Source organism: Phyllostomus discolor, chromosome 9 (genome assembly GCF_004126475.2).
Source record: "Phyllostomus discolor isolate MPI-MPIP mPhyDis1 chromosome 9, mPhyDis1.pri.v3, whole genome shotgun sequence".
Classification (NCBI taxonomy): Eukaryota; Metazoa; Chordata; class Mammalia; order Chiroptera; family Phyllostomidae; genus Phyllostomus; species Phyllostomus discolor.
The window spans coordinates 79,448,980-79,468,839 of record NC_040911.2 but is presented as its reverse complement, the minus strand read 5'-3'; the positions used below and the strand labels follow the sequence as shown (position 1 = coordinate 79,468,839).

At 42.7% G+C, this 19,860-nt stretch overlaps 1 protein-coding gene across 2 annotated transcripts; it reads left to right on the top strand.

The window, feature by feature from the left end:
* The first annotated feature begins 277 nt into the window (after positions 1–277).
* On the top strand, positions 278–13,717 carry CHGB (chromogranin B). 2 transcript variants are annotated; one of them, XM_028524999.2, is made up of 5 exons: positions 278–617; positions 5,640–5,686; positions 6,202–6,295; positions 10,749–12,505; positions 13,318–13,717. In XM_028524999.2, the coding sequence occupies exons 1-5, from the start codon at positions 569–571 to the stop codon at positions 13,399–13,401; spliced, it is 2,031 nt and encodes a 676-aa protein (XP_028380800.1). In that variant the 5' UTR covers positions 278–568; the 3' UTR covers positions 13,402–13,717. The 2 variants fall into 2 exon arrangements, with proteins under 2 accessions (XP_028380800.1, XP_035865475.1); XM_036009582.1 differs by having other exon boundaries at positions 361–617; positions 5,643–5,686.
* Positions 13,718–19,860: the final 6,143 nt, after the last annotated feature.

The window sequence follows — 19,860 nt, the reverse complement described above, 5'->3', positions numbered from 1 at the left end:
TTACCACGGTGTAGTTCCCTCTTCTTAGCAGGAGTCTTATCCTCCATTGGGTATAAGACACAAAACAGAATTAATCATGGACACAGTCTGAACAAAACCGCACACTATACACAGCCTCCAACACACTTTTTTAGACTTGGAAGTGTAGGGGGTAGGGGAAGATGAGGAGCAATTCGGGGCATTCTAAGTGGGACCTTGTCTCTCCCCGGGTCTCAGATCGGCATTACCTCCCTCACCTTCCCATTCCTTCTTCCGCCTTACTCCCCACCCCCACTCCAGACCCAGAGCACTGGACTGGCGCAAATTGCCGCCTACTCGAGCCGCCACCCCCGGGGCCGCCTCGTGACGTCAGGGCTGAGCGAGGGGGCGCCGCCTCCTGGGTGCCCGCCCCCTCCCGTCCCTGCGACCGGTACTTGCCCTTTAAAAGAGCGGGGGCCTGCGCCACACCGCGGGTAGCAAGACGCACGACTGCTTTCCTGGAGCATCTTTATCTTGTCTTCCATCCGCATCTCGCTCCACTGGTCCAGCTGTCATCCTCTTCTCGGCGCAGATTCGGGCGAGCCCCGCCATGCAGCCGGCTGTGCTTCTCGGCCTCCTGGGAGCCACGATGGTGGCCGGTGAGTGGGCGCGGCGGCTTGTTCAGCACCGTGGACAGCGCCAGCCTCTGTCCTCCCCGCGGTCCAGGGAATCTTCGCTGGAGGATACTGGGAGAGAAGGAGGGTTAAGTGGAAGGTTTCTCTCTCTTGCTTGAGGTTCTTAATTTCTGCTCTTTCCTGGGTGTTTCGCTTCAACTTCCCGCTCCACCGACTGACTTGGAAAAAGCCAGAGGTCTTCCAAGCCCAGCCCGGAGAGTCTCAGTCTTTTCATATGAGTTTTCCTGTGGGCAGGAAGAACAGGAGCCCGTGCCTCCAAGGCACGTTATGCTCACTTTTAAATTGTAAGGCTCTCTCTACCATCTAGAGAGATGCTGTTATAGTCTTATTCTGTATCTGTATATAAGTATTTGTTTGACTTTTTAAAACCAGATAACCAAGGAGTGACAGGAGTACCTATAATGCGATCAAGTCGGCACCTGTATATTTCCCTTTGTTGTTGTTATGATTTAAATGTGACGAGATAAAAGTGCATCTCATGTATATAAGATATCATATCTTTTTATTATCGTGTTTGTGTATAGTATATGTATCTGTGTGTTCATGTATATGTGTGTACAGGGTTAGTGTAATATTTTTCTGTATTCTGGAGAGAGGTAATTTCACAGTCAAGTTAATGTATTTTTAAGTTGTGAATGGAAACTTCAGTAGATATTTTGAGTTTTGTATTCCAGAAAAAAATAGATTATAAAAATAACCACAAAAAGATCCTTGGAGTAGTAAAAAGGTTGTTTTAGTCAATTTAAGAGGATGACATCTTTGTCTTTTTATAATTGACATCACATGATGAAATACTTGGCAGTGTCTCTCGATGTGGAAGAATGTGGGATTAATCTTTCAAACTAGCTCTGGAGATTGAAAAAAGAGAGAGAGAGTGTGTGTGTTGAAGTAGTCACTAGGAATATTGAGACCATTGAGAAGTAAATAGAACACCACCAGATTAAACTAGAGGTTTTCTTTGGCTGTTTTAATGAACTCATAGGAAAACATTTTTTTTTATCTGAGATTGAGATTCTAACCAGATTTGAGGTATTGCTATCCAGGAATATGAAGTTTTTATTAACAGCAATTGCTGGATCCAAAATGTAAAGAGACAAAAGGAAAGCTAGTGGTAATTTATTTCATTGCAAGATACATACATCCAAAATTTTCTAAAATGTTTGCACTTTTACAAATTGCCTATAAATGTTCTCAGTTCAATTAAAGAAATCCAAATGAATAATTTAGAGTCCTTCTGGGCAAAAATACCTTCAGAAAGGCATTGCTTAAGAGGCTAAAGCTGTGCTATATATTGTGGTATGGACCACAATAACAATGGTATTTGTGAAGCTTATTTAACTGTAGAGGTGAAATTCTTACAGCTCCCTTATGTGAGGGAATATTTTAAGGGGGGCTCATATCTTAATATGAGCTAAAATAGAGACATTATATTCTTTAAAAATATTTTAATTGAGCTATAATTCACACACCATAAAACCCACCATTTTAAATTGCATTATTTTGTGATTTTTAGTATATTCACAGATTGTATAACCACTATCAAATTTTGGAACATTTTCATTACCCCCAAAGAAACCCCATATCCATTAGCAATTATTTTCCACTCCCACCTCTCCCAATACCTGGAAACAAGATATGATAACCTTCAAGCAGAGTTTGTTATTTAGCAAAATCACAGGGCTGGGAAGAAATTCAGGGAACCATATGGTTCATTTTTTATTCTTAAGAGCTTCTGGAGGGAAATCTACACATTTTTACAGTAACTACTGTGCACTCTAAAAATTAATATGAATAACGTAGCTGTATGATAGCCATATTATACCAGGTTAAATAGTTTCTGCATTCAGAAGGACCTGCTTAATTTGTTATTTTATAGCTGCACTTTAAATCTGGTATGAAACCTTGATAGTCTTATAAGATATTAATAGTTTGGGTGTTATTGTCAGATTTATTGTACAATATTATTTGAATTTTTTCTAGCATTTGGATACTTTATTTTAACATAGCCATTGGCTTTTCTTCTGTGCTTCCTGAATCTTTACACAAAAACAAGGTAACTACTTTAGGGGAATCAACTTGTTTTTGTTATTACTTGTTTTGGTTATTACTGTTGTCACAGATTCTGTCAGAAGAAATACAATGGCACTTTTTTTTGACTCACCAAGATGCACAACATACTTTTACAAGGAGGCCCTAGTTCCTTTCCATCAAAAAGATTTCTGAAGAGCTACAGTCAGAGAAACAATACTATTTTGTAATAATAAATATGAACTACAAACTGTTTAGAGCAATAAAAGAAAAATATTTATCTCCCTCCAAACCTGATGACTGTTAATACTTTGGCAATATCATTAGTTAATATAAAAAATGCCTGTTTTACATTTGTGGGGGTGAAAAAGAGGGAAGTATTAGCAAGAAACTGCAATACCAAAGTTTAGTAAAGCTAGATTTTTAAAAAGGTATCTTCTAGTTTACTACAGAAGGAATTCTCTCAGTAATTTCTTTCCAGAAGATTTACTGATTACAGGTGGAAAGAGTAAGTGCTAGCCCTGGCTGGTGTAACTCAGTGGATTGAGCGCGGGCTGCGAACCAAAGCATCGCAGGTTCGATTCCCAGTCAGGGCACATGCCTGGGTTGCAGGCCACGGCCCCAGCAACTGCACATTGATGTTTCTCTCTCTCTTTCTCCCTCCCTTCCCTCTCTAAAAATAAATAAATAAAATCTTAAAAAAAGAAAGAAAGAGTAAGTGCTAAAGTGGGAATGCTCCCAAATAACAGCTTTTGGGGGGATAAAATAGTGGCCCAGCATAGTGGACCCTGGGTGCCAAAAGTGGGCCATCTGGATCTTGACTGAACTGCATATTAGAAAGAACATGGGGTCTTCATACCTTGTTAGCTGCTTCTTAAACATTTTACAAATCATTTTAACATACTGAATAACTTTGGGCTTCTTGAAACAATTGAAGTAGACCCCAGGCTATGCTTAGAAAAGAAAAATTCAGTAAGGTGAATAAATGGAATAGGTATTGTATTTCCAGGTTGAGCCCTATGATACATAATAGTTGGAGGGGGGCAATTAAAGAGGCTTAGGAGCAAACATTTTGGGAGGGAAGGTCATGTTGCTGGTTATAAATAAGCTGCATTTGAATAGCTTACATCTCCAATGTCTGAGAGTTTTTCTGTCACTCCAGCTAGCTCTTCTCTTGTTTCAGGGGCCTAGAAGAATATTCTGCACTGAACTTCTCCTCTGGCAGTGCCAGGAGAACTGAGGCGATGAGCCTATATTATATAATTGCTTTGTGCTTGTCCAATGGAAAAGCTTAGACAACACAAAGTCAAAGGGAAATACAAAAGTAGCAAAACAGCTTTGAGAGAAAAAAAAAGAAGGCACTGGAAAATTAAAATCACCTGAAGCATTTCCTTCCTAAAACATACAAGGTCTGTCCATAAAGTATCCAGCCACATAATATGAAAAATAGACACTTTCTGAAGAAGATACCAGATATAAGAAACATTGTACATAAGACAATGACACCTCAGCCCCCTTCAAAGTAGGCACCCTGGAACCTCACACAGTTTTCCCAATCGCCATCAGCTACCCCCATCGTATTTTCCTGAATCTCATCGATGGTCTGAAATTTCTTCCCTTTCAAAGATGATTTTAGTTTTGGGAAAAACTAGAAGTAACAGGGCACCAAATCTGGGCTGTGGGGGGCTGAGTCACCTGGGTGATTTGATGTTTCACAAAAATGCACAAGACATGATGCATGAGTGTGTTGTAGTGATGAAGTGACCAATCACCAGTTGCCACAGCTGCAGTCTCCTGAATCATCTGAATAGTTTCTGTGGAGGAGTGTTCAAGCTTAACACAAAATTTGATGCAGATTCATTGTTCTACTTTCTCATTTTGGATGTGACAGTCACACAGTACACATGCTTACTCAATGGTGTCTGCCGCCCCCACCGACTAGTACAGTGAAGTCCTCATTGTTCACACATGCACATTCCAGTCCACTCTCCTTGGCTGCCAGGTTACATCAATTTTGCACAAACCATTCTCGTTATATTAACAATGGCTGGGCTTTTTCCAGACAGACCTTGGACTTCAATCTGATTTAAAATAAGCAGAATCTCATGGAATTTAATTTAAATGAATTATTCTTTTAAAATACCCTCATAAGTAGTTGTTAAACTTAAGTATCCTCATAAATAGTTGTTAAACACCTACTTGCACATATTATGGACTTGGAGCTCTACTGGTAGAATTAGATGTGTCCCATGTTCTCTGCATGGCTACAGACAACATGGGGGTGATAGACAGCATTGACTGATACAGATGCATAAGCAAGCTTGTTCAGGCAAAGAGCTGGGGGTAAAAATGGGGTACTTGATTATGTGAGATAGTCATAACCATGTTTTTGTAAAGGAAGTGAATTTGGGAGAGGATTTTTTGGGGGCAGCAACAGGAATAGGCAAAAGGAATTACAAAACTCTACTCATTTTGAATGGGCAGAAGAGTGGAGGAGGGCACTCTGGTTTTGTTTAAACTAGGTTTATTTTAAACTTTTCACTGAAGTATAATATATATATATAGAAAACTGCATAGATCATAAGTATACAGCTTAATTAATTTTTCATGTATTGAACACACCTGTGTGATCAGCACCCAGATCAAGAAACTAAACAGTACCAGTATCCCCAAATCCCCCCTTCCTATGGTCCAAATTTATTTATACTGGATATAATTCAGCATTCATTTTCAAATCATGTTGAAGACATTGCCAGGGAGAATAGCTATGTGTGTGTTAGTGTGTGCCTGTACACGGCTCCTGGGCAATCATCCCCAGCTGTCTTCTCCCTGTTCAGCTCTGACTCTGCCCCTGTCTCCAGGTATTGCATGTGCAGGGTCGGGGAAGATTTTGTGTTTGGGTTCACACCACTTTCTAAATCAACTCAGGTCATGTCCCATTCTTTTTCTCTTTCAAAGCAGTCAGTTCTATGCCAGCGGATAACAGGAACCACAGTGAAGAAATGGTAAGTTGAATATAAGTGTGGAATCTAGACTTACTAGTGTATCTAGACTCTAGGTTCTCAACTCCTTATTATACCAAATCAAACAAAATAAAAAGTGAAAACAAACAGACAACAAAAAAGACAACGTGGTCTTACAAAACCAGGTTTTCACCCCTGAGAGAATGGGGGCAGAGGATGTTCCTCCTTCCCTGGGCTCTCAACTCCTTCCTGGATGAGTTAGTGCTTCTGAGGATAACTGTGTCCTCACACCCTCTACCTTCCAACTTGCTCAGAAGTGGGTGTTTATTGCTCTTCTCAGAGTGATCTTGGCCCAGTGCTTTCTTGCATTGCTCTGTGGAGAGGCCTTGGAAGTCTCATTACAGTCCTGTAAATCTATATTCCTGCCCCCGAAGGATCCTGCATCAGTACAGGTCACACAGCCAAGCCTCTCTGGACAGCAGCAGCTCTGTGTTGAGTCATCTGCTACCCCATTGATACCAGGCTTTGCCAACGTGCTTTTGGGTTCCCCCCCTCAGGTGACTCGCTGCATCATCGAGGTCCTCTCAAATGCCCTGTCAAAGTCCAACGCTCCACCCATCACTCCTGAGTGCCGACAAGTCCTGAAAAACAGTAAGTTTCCTGCACTGCAGGAGACCTTTGTCCCTGGAGTGGCCCTTGCTCCTGCTTCCTCTAGTTCACCTTCCAGTCTACTTCCAAATGAACCAGAGATATAACGCAGTGGGGGAAGTACAGACTAGACTAGTATCTGGGGAGATGGAAAGATATGGCTTCTAGTCCCTACTCTGACACTTAATATCTTTGTGACCATGGGAAATACCCCTTGCTTCCCTGGGCTTATTTCCTTAAAGGAAAATGAGGGAGTTGAACTCAGAGATAGTCTTTGAGGTGTTTATCATTTGTCAAATTCCTTGGTTCCAGAATTTGGATTTTTAGAACAAGCTTTCATTTGGGTGCAGGAAGATGTGGGGAGTGCTTGTCTGTGACTGGAGGAGGAAGGATTGAGTGTTCTGGGAATGCTGGAAGATGAAAGGGTACAAAGAGATTTTAAAATTATTCTTCTCTTTGCCTTCTACTCTTGACTGTGATGATCTTCCAAGTTAGAAGCTGGGAGAGGTGACTTGGAAACTTCTGGCCTGTTTACATGACACATTGGTTAAGTTATTTTAATGCAGAACTTATTCAAAGGGAGGTGCTACCAAATGGTACCAGGATTTCGGGCCTGAGGACTTGAAAGGGTGAGGGTAGAAGCAGAGCATCCAATGAGTCAGAGCAATAACCTTGTAAGTCTAGATGAAGATGTTTTCTCCATGCAAATCAGCTTCTGCTGAAAACAAAATTTGGACAGTGATACAAGCAGTGTCCATTGGGAGTTGAGATTAAGAAGTCAATTTTGTAAAACTATGCAGTCTCTTTTGTGCATGAAGTCAAACTGATTTGAACAACAAAACAACAAAACAAAACACTGTTCCCTTCAGCACTTTTCTCTGTTTTTAAATTTCTAGTCAGGCTAGGAACAGTGACTTTTGCTTCTTTTTTTCACCTTCAAAATCTTTCAGTGCAAGATAATACTCTTGCTATTGCTGCACATGAACCCCTGAGCATAAAATGGTAAAAAGACGTATTAGCACCTGACCAAAAGAGTTGCCTGGGGGACTCAATCCACCATTGGGGGTGTCAGGGTAACTGTAGTAGGTATGGGGGCTTAAGCCTGTATTGGCCCCCTAGATCCAAGTGGAAATTTCTCCATCACTGCCTACACATATACTTACAGAATTTCTCCCCAACTTCCTTTTCCAGCCATTACAGGGAATGAGTGAGGGCAGAGTAGGTCTTTAGGCAGGGACTAAAGAATCCTCCTTTGGGTAAACCCATCTTGCTACCTTTTTCCTCCTTTCCTTGTTTACCAGACAGGTGGGAAAGTTTGAGGTCTGCCATAGTCAGTCATCAAAAACCATGATTGCTTAGAAAAGCTGTTGTACGAGGGCTCTGCTTGCTTGCCGAGATTGGATTCTTAGCCCTAAGGGGTCTTTTGATGTTTGTTGTGAGAGCTTCAGGGAAACTGGTAAAAAACAAATGATCGCCTTGGCTGGTATAGGTCAGTGGATTGAGTGCGGGCCTGCAAACCAAAGGGTCACCAGTTCAATTCCCAGTCAGGGCACATGCCTGAGTTGCAGGCCAGGTCCCCAGTGGGGGATGTGAGAGAGGCAACCACACATTGAAGTTTCTCTCCCTTTTTTTGTCCCTCCCTCCCCCTCTTCTAAAAATAAATAAATAAAATCTTTAAACAAAACAAAATGACCCATGTCTATCAGGACCCTGGTGCCATTATATCTGAGGCTGCAGACTCCAAAGCCAGCCAGGGACAGAGCAACAAATAACACAAAGGAATAAGCAGGACAGGAAGACACTCCCAAACTGTAGGATGTAGGTTTCTACCTAAGGGGGAGCAGATATTTCTCAGCTCTAACCCTATAGTGGAGAAGTACAGACTCTGTAACCAGATTTTCATATTTTTTTTTCCAAAAGAAGTTAAAATTGGGATTTTAAAACACATCTCCTGGTATTTAAGTATTGTTTCTGAATTAGAATTTATTTAAAATATTATTAAGGCCCAATAATTCATCTGTAGGGCTACCAGTTTGTGACTTCTGTCCTATTCCAGTTTTCTCTCCCTTGCTGGTACACCTTAAACTGACCCAAAGGCTGGTGGGGCTTTTAGCCAGCTGGATGGATGAATTACTTCATGCAGCTTCCCTCCCTCACCTAGTTCATCTCTATCTCCACTGCCAGTCTCTCCAGCACATCTCTGGAGCCAACATACACTTATTGAGCAAAACGAGCATTTGAGTAGTAGGAGAGAATCACTGGTTTATGGCTTGAACAGATATTAGGGAATGTGTAGTGCAATTTCTTAACAGGTATAAGAATCTCTTTCACCAGGTTGATCTGGTCATCCTTGCAACATCATAGGGATGGAACAAGCATTTTCCCCTTTCTACTTAAAGTAAGAGTGAGCTTTACACCTTGGTTTTACAGATTGACAATGACTGTGCTTGCTAATCATAGATAGGCCTCCTCTGATCTCACCTGCGGGGGCTTAAAGCTAAATTTAGGAGAAAGTGCTAAGCCTCAGGCACAAGTTGCTATAGGCAGCACACAGTTAACTGGAAAAAGGTAAAAATACTTCTGTTCCTGACCAGCAGGCAGTAGGCACAGCCTCTGCCCTGGGAAACTGAGACCCTGTCTGATCAGTGGCATTATTTCAGCTGATGCTCAGAATGATGTCAGTATCTGGCCAAAGCCTCCCTGCTTCCCTACGCCTACCTGGCCGGCCCCACCAGCCTCCTTGCTGCACATATCACCCACCAGTGGCTCCAAAAAAGGCCAAGGCACAGGTGAAGGGCCAGTTCCCAGGTGTCTGGGTGTCCGAGTGTCAGGGTGTCAGGGGCATCTTAATTGTCTCATAAAACCCGAGAATGTACTCCTGGCAGGCTGGGCCTTAAGCAGGGAGATACAGACCTTCCACTATTCCTTGGACATCTTTTGCAAAACAGACCATTCTTTTTGTATTTTGCAAATGTCAGTTCAAATGACTCACCAGAGCTGTTTAATAAAATTACTGTGTGAAGCACAAATATAATTTCAAATTTTCTAGTAGCCACATTAAAATGATAAAAAGACAAGTGAAATTAATTTTAATAATATATTTAATTTTATCTAATATATTTTACTTAATATATAATTTAGATACTTCCAATATATATGATATATATTATCCAATAAATACATTCAAAATAGTCATTTCCACATAAAGTCAATATTAAGTATTGAGATATTTTACATTGTATTATACAAAGTTTTCAAAATCTGGTGTCTTACACTTAGAGCACATCTCAGTTTGGACCAACCCCATTTCAAGTGCTAAATAGTCACCGGGGCTGGATGGTCCCTACAATGAACGGACAGCTCAGATGTGGACACAGAGCTGTGAGCGGCCTTGGATTCAGGCATTCTCTCTGAACTCAGTGACCTCAGTTGAAACCCAAATCTCCCAGCTAACAACTCAGAGAGTGTTAATGGCATATTTCCTTTCACAGGATGTCCTTGAACTAAGGAGGATTTAGTAAAGGATCTGTTGACATTTGGAAAAGATGGGGGAGAGCAGCATTCAATTAAAATATCAGTTATTACCATCTACCGTTGACTCATAAAACACTAAGATAACTCAGTATACGGAGCTTCATCCTCAACTTTGAGAACATGTTGGGCAGATGGGACCCGAGTGAAGGCAGAAATGGCCTTTTCCCTGCTGTGTAGTTTTCTCAGGAGAGAAGTATACACCTTTCTTACCACCAAATACTAAGTAATATTGCCACTTTCTGCTAGGTTGAGTCTACACAGTTGATTGGGTAATGAAAGCCTGATGAAATAATAATCTAAAAAATTTTAATTCTCTTTTGAATACTGATATTTCTTATTTTGGCTATTTAACTTTATTTAGCAGGGTTCTACTTAGAGCTATGAATACAATGTTAACTTTTCAATTCGTACTTAGAGCAAGTATGAAAAGAATGGTCCTAAATCACACCTCTCTGAGTCAAGGTCTTAGTCTGCAAAAATATGAGGTTGAACTAGATAAATCCTAAGGTTTCTTCTGGTTCTAAATTATAATATTTTACTTTTTAATTATGTATTATTAATTATGCTATTATAGTTGCTCCAATTTTTCCCCTTTGCCCCCCTCCACCCAACACACAAATTACAATATTTTATAAACCTATACTTGGATTTTAATTTGCTCATTAGTAGTACCAATGAGAAATGCTGCTGGTTAGGTGCTTTGAAAAAATAAAAATATAGAGAGTTTATTATTAGATTGAAACATAGTCAAAGAGCTTTCATACCATTTGCTTTTAAAATGAGTATAATCTTTATTAACTTAAAAAATTACCCAAGTGATTTTTCAGGGTCCTTAGGATCTATAGTAATCACCAAGGCTGGTACTTGTTGAACTACAAGCAATTCTGAAGTTATTCTTACTCTTTTTAAATTTTCATTACAGGTGGAAAAGAGGTTAAAGATGAAGAGAAAAGTAAAAATGAAAACACAAGGTTTGAAGTAAGATTGTTAAGAGACTCAGCTGACGCCTCAGAAGCCCGAGGGCCCTCCAGCAGGGAGGACACAGGAGTCCCGGGGGAGATGGACACACAAGGCCCATCAGTGGCCAACACAGAGGGAGGTGGGCACAGCCGAGAGGGAGCAGGCGAGTCCCAGGGGAGCCTCTACCCCTCTGACAGTCAAGTCTCCAAAGAAGTAAAGACATACCATTCTGAGAAGAGCGAGGGAGAGGACAGGGAGGAAGAGGAAGGAGAGAAATATCAGAAAAGAGAGCATGGGGATGGTGGCAGTGAAGAGAAACACCTAGAAGAGCCAGGAGAGACACCAAATGCCTTTCTTGACAAAAGAAATCAGGCCACAGCTAAGAAGGAAGAGGAGGTAGTGTCCAGATACGACACACACTTGGCCAGGCTCCCTGAGGAAAAGACACACAGCCAGGAGAGGAGTAGCCAAGAGAGTCCAGAAGAGACAAGGAGCCAGGAGAAACACGTCCAAGAGTCTAAAAGTCAGCCTGGGAGCCAGGAAGAATCTGAGGAAAGTGAGGAAGATGCCAGCCACGAGGTGGACAAACGACGCTTGAGGCCACGACATCACCATGGGTGGAGCAGGCCTGACAGGTCGTCTCAGGAAAGGAATCCTCCCTCTGAGGCAGGGGGACAACCCCATGAGCAATCTGAGGAGTCAAATGTGGGCCTGGCCAGCGTAGGGGACAAGCGGGGCCGTTATCCCACCCATGACAGGGCTTCAGAGGAAGAACCCGAATATGGGGAAGAAGTGAGGAGTTACTACGCAGGGGTCCAGTCTCCTGAGAGCCTGGAGGGGGCACGATATTGGAGCAGAGGAAGCGAGAAGTACAGGGCTGTCAGGCCTCCCAGTGAGGAGATCCAGGAGGAGGAGCAGGACAAGAGAAATCGCCCCAACTCAGAGCATGACAACACGGCACGTGGATATGGTGAGGACAGCGAGGAAGAGAGGGGCCCAGAGTGGGGGTACCGCCACAGAGCTAGGGGTGGGGAACATGGTGCCTATTCTCCTTCAAACAAAGAAGAGAAACGATTCTTGGGTGAAGGACGCTACCATGTTCAAGAAAACCAGATGGACCAGGCACAAAGGCACCTGCAAGGCGAGTGGCAAGAGCAGGACAGAAACTACCTCAACTATGGTGAGGAAAATGGTGAGGAAGGAGCCCACGGGGCATGGCAGCAGCAGGAGGACCTGCAAGACACTAAAGACAACAGGGAGGAAGCTAGGCTTCAAGGCAAGCAGTATGCTCCCTATCACACCACTGAAAAGAGGAAGAGATTAGGGGAGCTGCTCAACACGTACTACGCCCCTTCCCAATGGAAGAGCAGCCGTTTTGAGAGAAAAGGCAACACGGATGACAGTTTTCTGGAGGGTGAAGAGGGAAATGGCCTGACCTTGAATGAGAAGAATTTCTTCCCAGAATACAACTATGACTGGTGGGAGAAAAAGCCCTTTGAGGAGGATGTGAACTGGGGATATGAGAAGAGAAATCTCGTCCCCAAACTGGATCTGAAAAGGCAGTATGACCGCATGGCTGAGCTGGACCAGCTCCTGCACTACAGGAAGAAGTCGGCCGAATTTCCTGACTTCTATGACTCCGAGGAGCCGCTGAGCCCGCGCCGCACCTCCGACAATGAGAAGGACGGGGCTCGCCCAGGAGTGCTGACAGAGGAAGAGGTACCGTGTGGGGATTTTGTTCAAAATTAACTTAGGATGGTAATGTTGATATGTTCAAGATGGTCTGAAATTGATAGGGAGACACTGGTGGGAATTAGTCACCATGATAACGTGCCCCTACTTAACGAAGTGGAGACAACACCTGGGTTTGATTTCTGTCTAACATCTAGCCATTGTCCACATTGCTGCCCACCTCCTCCTATTGCTGTGCTTCTCAACCTTGGCCACATACTGCAGTCACCTGGAGAGCTTGAAAAACTACCAATGCCTGAGACCCACCCCCAGAGATTCCACTGGGAATTGGGGGCTGACGGGGCATGGGAATTTTTTAAAGATCCCAGGTGGTTTCAATGTTCAGCCAAGGTTGACAACCAACGAGTGCTCTGGTGTCTTCCCTTCGTTATTTGACTTTGCATCACTATTTCCCAGGGTAGGAAAAAACAGATAGTAAAGAAATTAGTTGCTTTGGTCTATCTTTGCCAGCTCGTGGCCTGTAACAATCAGAAATTTATATCTGGAAGAGGTGACATTAATTGAGCTGTCCCCTTTTCCTCACATTGACTACGTAGGTGCTTCTCAAATTTGAATGTGCATCAGCATCACCAGGGATTCCTAGCCTTCACAGTTTGTGATTCAGTAGGTCCCACGTGGAGTCCAGGAATCTGCATTTCTGACAAGTTCCCCAGTGGTGTTGGGTGTCTTAGCCTCTAACACATCAAAAATTCCCATTTATACTGCCTTAAACTACAACAAAATAAATTAATCTAGGACCTCATGCTTCCATTTTTCTTTTTTTGCGTGTTTTTTTCCAGGAAAAAGAACTTGAAAACTTGGCTGCAATGGATTTGGAGCTACAGAAAATAGCTGAGAAGTTCAGTGGTAATCGAAGGGGCTGATGGTTATTGGAGCCACGGGCCTGTTTAAGAAGTAGGCTTCACATCACCTGTTCCCACCACATAACTGAGAGACACCATTTATTTACCCAGAGGCAGAAAGTAGAATTTACTATTTATTAAGTGCTTGAGGCAATTAGAAATGTCTTTAATTTTTGCCAGAATGCTATTGAAAATAAGAATAGCATGACTTGTAGCATATTCTTTCTCTGCAAAATTGACCTATTAACATGTTCGTGACAATAACTGTGCTACCATCCCTGAAAAAAATATGTTTGCATCTGTTTAAAATAATAAAAGATTCACCTGAAGCCAAAAAGCTTCATGTTCTCAGATTCCTTTGGGCTAACAGAGAGGAATGTGATGTTCAAATCCATTCTTTAAAGTGAATTGTAATAGACTACACTACTAGGTTATAGAGGTCTTTGGATGCAGAATTTTTTTTTTTTTAAAAGCAAAACTTTCAAGAATGTAAAGAGAAAGAGATCAAGAAAACACATCTGTTCCCCTAGGCTGCAGGAAGATTAAATAGGCTTGAAGAACCTGTTTGGAAAAGAAAAAAAAAGCCCAAGCATAAGACGCTACTATAAAAATTCTGTTACCTAGAGGGACCTGGGAGTATCTGGCCAATGGTCAGTTTTCACGGCCGAGGAGAAAGTCTGGGTAATTGGGAAGAACTCTGGATTGGGAATCACAACATGTGGGCTGGCCCAGAAAGATGCCCAGACCCTCAGGGCCTGATTTCTATTGTGAGGAGGCAGGACTTGGACTTTGGTACCAAGTAGCTTTGGATGAGTTATTTTCCCTCTCTGGACCTCAGGTTCGTCAGTAAAATAAGGCCATCTGTTTCATTGGGTTGTTATGAGAATGATATGAATTTTTGCACAAGACTCAGAGCAGTGCCTGGCATGTAACAGTGGTGCAGGAAATGTGGCCGCTGCCATTGTTACACCCGCAGCTTCTTACAGTAAGACAGTTGGACAATTCCTCCTTCTCCCTCCTTTTACCTGTCTTTTCATTCCTCACCAATGAGTGCTTCTGCTTGGTTGATTTCTACTGTTTTGACAGTTCTGGTGAAGAGCTGTTTTCAGGAGGTAGCAAAAGTAAGTCTGGGGATTGTATATGGCTTATATTCATCCAGGAAAGCCCGATTCTCCTTCTGATAAAGCCAAGAATTATCTGTGCTAATTTAACCAGATTAATTTAGATTAATGTTCAGTCTCATACTATTGCAAGAGGGTTTCAGCCTGCAAGTCTGTCTCTCTTTCTCCCATCTCACACACACATGCGTACACACAGTGGACACTGCTCACAGGGAGAATCTGCTGGCAGATAGAGCAAAGCACTGCATGACACCCAAGCTTGGTGACGGTTCACGCAGCTTCCTCCTGGCCCACACCACTTTGCCAATGCCCTGTGCATTAGCACATGCTTTTATTTTAGTTTGCAAACACTTCAGGGTAGGGGAGTGTGCAGGCACAGATGATCTATCGGGGATGCAGGCAGCACCAAGAGAATCCTGCCTGGTTTGTGTGCCTAGCAGAGTGCCATTTGGGTCTCTGGTTGCCACAAGGACTACCCAGAACCACTGATTTCTTCTTTTAATTAAAATGATATATGGCCCTGGCTGGTGTGGCTCAGTGGATTGAGTGCCAGCCTGCAAACGAAAGGGTCACTGATTTGATTCCTAGTCTAGGGCACATGCCTGGGTTGCGGGCCAGGTCCACAGGTGGGGGCACTCGAGAGTTAACCACACATTGGTATGTCTCCCTCCTTCCCTTCCCCTGTCAATAAATAAACAAATAAATAAAATGATCTATATTAATGCTTAAAACATCAAGTTTATGACGAAAACACTCTGGCTGTAGGGAACATGAGGGCAGAAATGCAGACGCCAGTAAGTGATGGTGGGGAGGAGCAGTCACACTCTGGGTCTGTTTTAGAGAGCCATGGCAGGTAGAGCTGATAGATTTGATGTGGCATGAAGGAAAGAGGAGTCATGGATGATGCCAAGGTTTCAGGCCTGGAGAAGAGAGGTGGGGAGACTGCAGGAGGGACTGCCTTGAGTGGGGAGGTGTGGGCAGCTCGGGTGTGTGAAGTTTAACATGTGACTCCACACCAAGTGGAAGTGTTGAGTTGGGTATTTGGGCCTGGAACTCAAGGAAAGGTCTGTGCTAAAGACAATGTGGGAGTCACCATCGTAGAGATGGGATTGAAAGCCTTCAAACTGGGGAGATCGCCTCGTGTTACATGAATGAGCCCAGGACAGCCTTTGTGCATTGGCCCCCAGGTGGGTTATTTTCTTCACTGCAGGCTGAGAACTGTTAGCTCAAAAGCCTGCCAGTGCCACACACAAATTTTACACATCATTTATTTTAAATATTGTCCACATGAGCAAATGTGTAGACATTTAGGGCCTACCTGCTTTGCATACCTCTGCTAAACACCACCCAGCATCTGCTGGCCATTGATAAAATAGTCTTGCAGTTATAAAACCCTGAGCCTTGTAAATTATACGACGGTTGCTCCTTAGAGCTCTCAGACCCAGCAACTCCCTGCCACACTGCTGAGCGACACTGGCAGACACAAAAGGCACCTCTCCCATTCCCCTCTCCCAGGGAGTTCTCTTGTCCCCCTCACCTCAGTAGCAAACCCAAGGTGTGGCTTCTGGACAGATTCCTGCTGTGACGGACATCTCCTCCCCCTACATTCAAAACCTGTTAGGTGTCACCCGGTAGAAGAAAAAGCATTGTGTGTGCTACTGCCACCTTATGGTCATATCTCTGTCTTTGATCATTTCCCAAATCCCTTCACTGATGGAGCAAGTATGGACAAAAGTAGACACAAAAAAATGAAGAGGTGCAACTGGCGACCCCTAGGGTTCACCAATGTTTCTCTAAACATTCATCTCAGAGATGATGAGGAACTAGTAACAGAGATGGAAGTAGAAAGGCCAGAAGGGCAGGAGGGAAACCAGCAGAGTGATGTCCTAGAAGCCAAGTGACAAAGCACAGCAAGGAGAGGGGTCAACCTGCTGGATGCTGCCAGGTCTGGAGGACCCAGAAGAATCACTAAAATCCATGGTCACTATGTTTTCTTAAAGGGCCAGATAGCACATATTTTAGACTTTGGGACCATATGGTCTCTGTCACAACCATTTGACTGCCATAGAACGAAAGCAGCCAGGGACAATACATAAACAAATTAGTGTGGCTGTGTTCCAATGAAACTTCATTAACAGGCACTGCAATCTGAAAGTCATGTAACTTCCACATGTCACAAAACGATTCTTCTTTTGCACCCCCACCAACCATTTACAAAATGGAAAAATCATTTAGCTTGCAGGCCATACAAAGACCTGGCAATGAGCCATACTAAGCCTGCGGGCTTTTGCTTAGTTTTTTTTTTATCCTCACTTGAGGATATTTTTTCATTGCTTTTAGAGAAAGAGAAAAGGGAGAGATAAAGAGAGACATCAATGTGAAAGAGAAACGTTGATTGGTTGCCTCCTTGTATGTGTGACTAGGGACCGAACCTGCACCCTGGGTGTGTCCTCACCTGGAATCAAATCCACAACTTTTTGGTCTATGGGACCAACCAAGCCACTCCAGCCTGGGCTGCTGACCGGATTTACATCAATCATATCTCTTATTTTTGCCTCCTCTCTTCCTTGTGCCTGTCACCCCACAGCTTTAGCTACCTAGTGTCACTGACAGGTGATGGAAAAGAACTGGGAGAGACCACTGTACCCACTTGTGGAAAGCACTCTCAAAAGGCTAAGAAACTTCTGCTCTCCTTTCCTCCACCCTCTGGATTAATTTCTTCACTTTTTAAATTTGTTAGTTTAGAATGCCAACACTAAAACAGATTGAGCCCACTCACATTTTGAAACAAAATTCTTTAACACATTGTCACATGTCAATGTGAAATTGAAATGTCAGGGATCTTTCTGGTCTTGTTTTACTATCTCAAGTAAATGCCAGAAGCCTGTATTTTAATGGAACTGTGAAAAGAGGCAAAGAAGGGGTGGCGTATATGAGATTATTTCCTATGCTTCAGAGATTTTGCCCGTTCTCCTAAAGGGTTAAAAAGCAGTGAATACCTAATAAATGTTAATGAGGATTATCAGTTGCTTTTCAAATAGCTAGCTGTTCAGACACTTACATTTCTTGCCATCTGACCTGTGCTACAAAGTTAAATCCAACAAAAAAAATTTGTAATCTGTTTTACAAAAACAGAGGCAACATTATATTTAAAGACATTAGATACTCAGGGCACCTTTCTAGAACTGCACTTAAAAACATTCCAAAATCAGCAACATTTAGAACAGCAATTTTCAATGTTTTTCATCTCATGGCACACATAAATTACTAAAATTCTGTGGCACATCAAAAATATACTTTTGCTGATCTGACAAAAATAGGTATTAGTTTGATTCATTCACACAGGACAGCTATTGTTTTGGCTGTTTTCATTTTTTTTATTTGACAATTTAAGGGAAGAGGTCAGTGTCCCTGACTAAACAGTCAGGTATTGCATGTTTTGAAAATTCTTGCAGCACACTGGTTGAAAATTGCTGATTTAGAATATAAATCTTCTTTTTTTAGTTTTTTTAAAGATTTTATGTATTTTTAGAGAGGAAAGGGAGGGAGAGAGAGAGAAACATCAATGTGCGGTTGCTGGGGGTCATGGTCTGCAACCCAGGCACGTACCCTGACTGGGAATCGAACCTGCAACACTTTGGTTCACAGCCTGTGCTCAATCCACTGAGCTATGCCAGCCTGGGCTTAGAATGTAAATCTTAATGACCAGTTTAGGAAATGCCTTTTAGTATTTAGTGTTGCTCTTGCAGTATTTACAACCAATGTTTTAAAACATAATGCAAACACCCTAGCCTTTTTCAGAATTTTGTACATTTGGGGGGGTGTCCTAAACGTCCCCCCTTCCACTGAGTGTGCAGCTATCCATGGGGCAATTCATTCTGAGAGAAATCTAGAAGCTAGCCACATGACTTCCACACATCAGATGACTATGTCCGTACTGAAGTGGGAAGAAAAGGTCGAGACATACTCCTGGCATAAGGTCTACCCCTGGCCCAGTGCCAGACAATTGAGGGGGAACCCTCAACTCTCAGCTTATTCTTGCACCCCAGCTTTTCGGAAAGCCAGTGGGGCTTGTGCCCACGAGACCCACAGGAGTAGAGGGAACAAAGCAGCAGTTCTCGGCTGCAGGTGAGCACTTACCACAACTCTCTCTACAGCTCAGTGCTGAGGGAGCAGCAAAAAAAACCCCGTCTCCTAGTTTCTCCCTGGAAGAGGCTTAATCATTATTTCCCAACTGCTGCCTGAGAATCCAGCTCATTATCAGTCTGCATTTAGGCGCTGACAGCAGTTTTCCCCTTTGGGACACAGAGGGCTTGGTGCTGGCACACCCTCAATACCTGGGAGCCTCTAAGAACAAAGATGGCAGCCTGGACAATCACAAAAGTTTGAGACACAAACCAGGAGCTCGGACTGGGCTGATCGATGAAGTTCATTTCCTACATGATACCATCAGTCTGTCCAGGCTGGAGAGGTGGCTGCTGTATCTAAAGCGCAGGCACCAACACAGAGTGAGGGAAAATGAAGAAATGGAGGAATATGTTCCAAACAAAAGAACAAGATAAATCTCCAGAAACATGTTAATGAAACAGAGGTAACTGGTTTACTTGATAGAGAGTTCAAAATAATGGTCATAAAGGCGCTCGCTCACCAAGGTCAGGAGAGCAATGCACAAAACAAAGTGAGGAGTCTAACAGACATATAAGATATATACATAAGCACCAAACAGAAATCACAGCTGAAGGAATTCATCCACTAGCCCAGCCTTACAATGTTAAAGGGGGGTCTTCAAGCTGAAATGAAAGTTGCTGACCAACTATTTAGTAACATGAAAACATGCGACAGTATCAAACTCATCGATAAAGAGTTAAATTCACGATAGTCTCACTTATACTCGTAATCCTAAAAGACAAAAAAATTAAAATATAACTAAACAAATTTAATGGATACTCAATTAAGATGTAAACTGTGACATCAAAATCATAAAATGCAGTGTGGGGTGCAAAACTGTAGGTCTTTTGTTTGTGGGTCTATCTGAAGGGAATGAAATCATGGCCTGGAAAAGATGCCTGCACCCCCCTATGCACTGCAGCATCCTTCACAAACGCAGAACAGGGAAACAAGTGTGTCACCGAACAGATGGATGAAGATGTGAGATATACCTCTCTCTCTCACACACACACACACACAATGGATTTACTATTCAGCAATGAGAAAAATAAGAAATCCTGCCATTGGCAATGTGGATAGACCTTATGGTAGCCATTACGTTAGGTGAAATAAGCAAAAGACAAATACTGTATGTCATTTGTATGTGTAGTGCAAAAAGCTAACTTGTAGAAACAAAGACTAGAACGGTAGT

Excerpts from the sequence above, each read along its gene's own strand:
- CHGB (XM_028524999.2), top strand. The coding sequence starts at position 569 with ATGCAGCCGGCTGTGCTTCTCGGCCTCCTGGGAGCCACGATGGTGGCC. Across the intron at positions 618-5,639 it reads GGGAGCCACGATGGTGGCCG|CAGTCAGTTCTATGCCAGCG; the intron begins GTGAGTGGGCGC and ends TCTCTTTCAAAG. Across the intron at positions 12,506-13,317 it reads GAGTGCTGACAGAGGAAGAG|GAAAAAGAACTTGAAAACTT; the intron begins GTACCGTGTGGG and ends GTTTTTTTCCAG.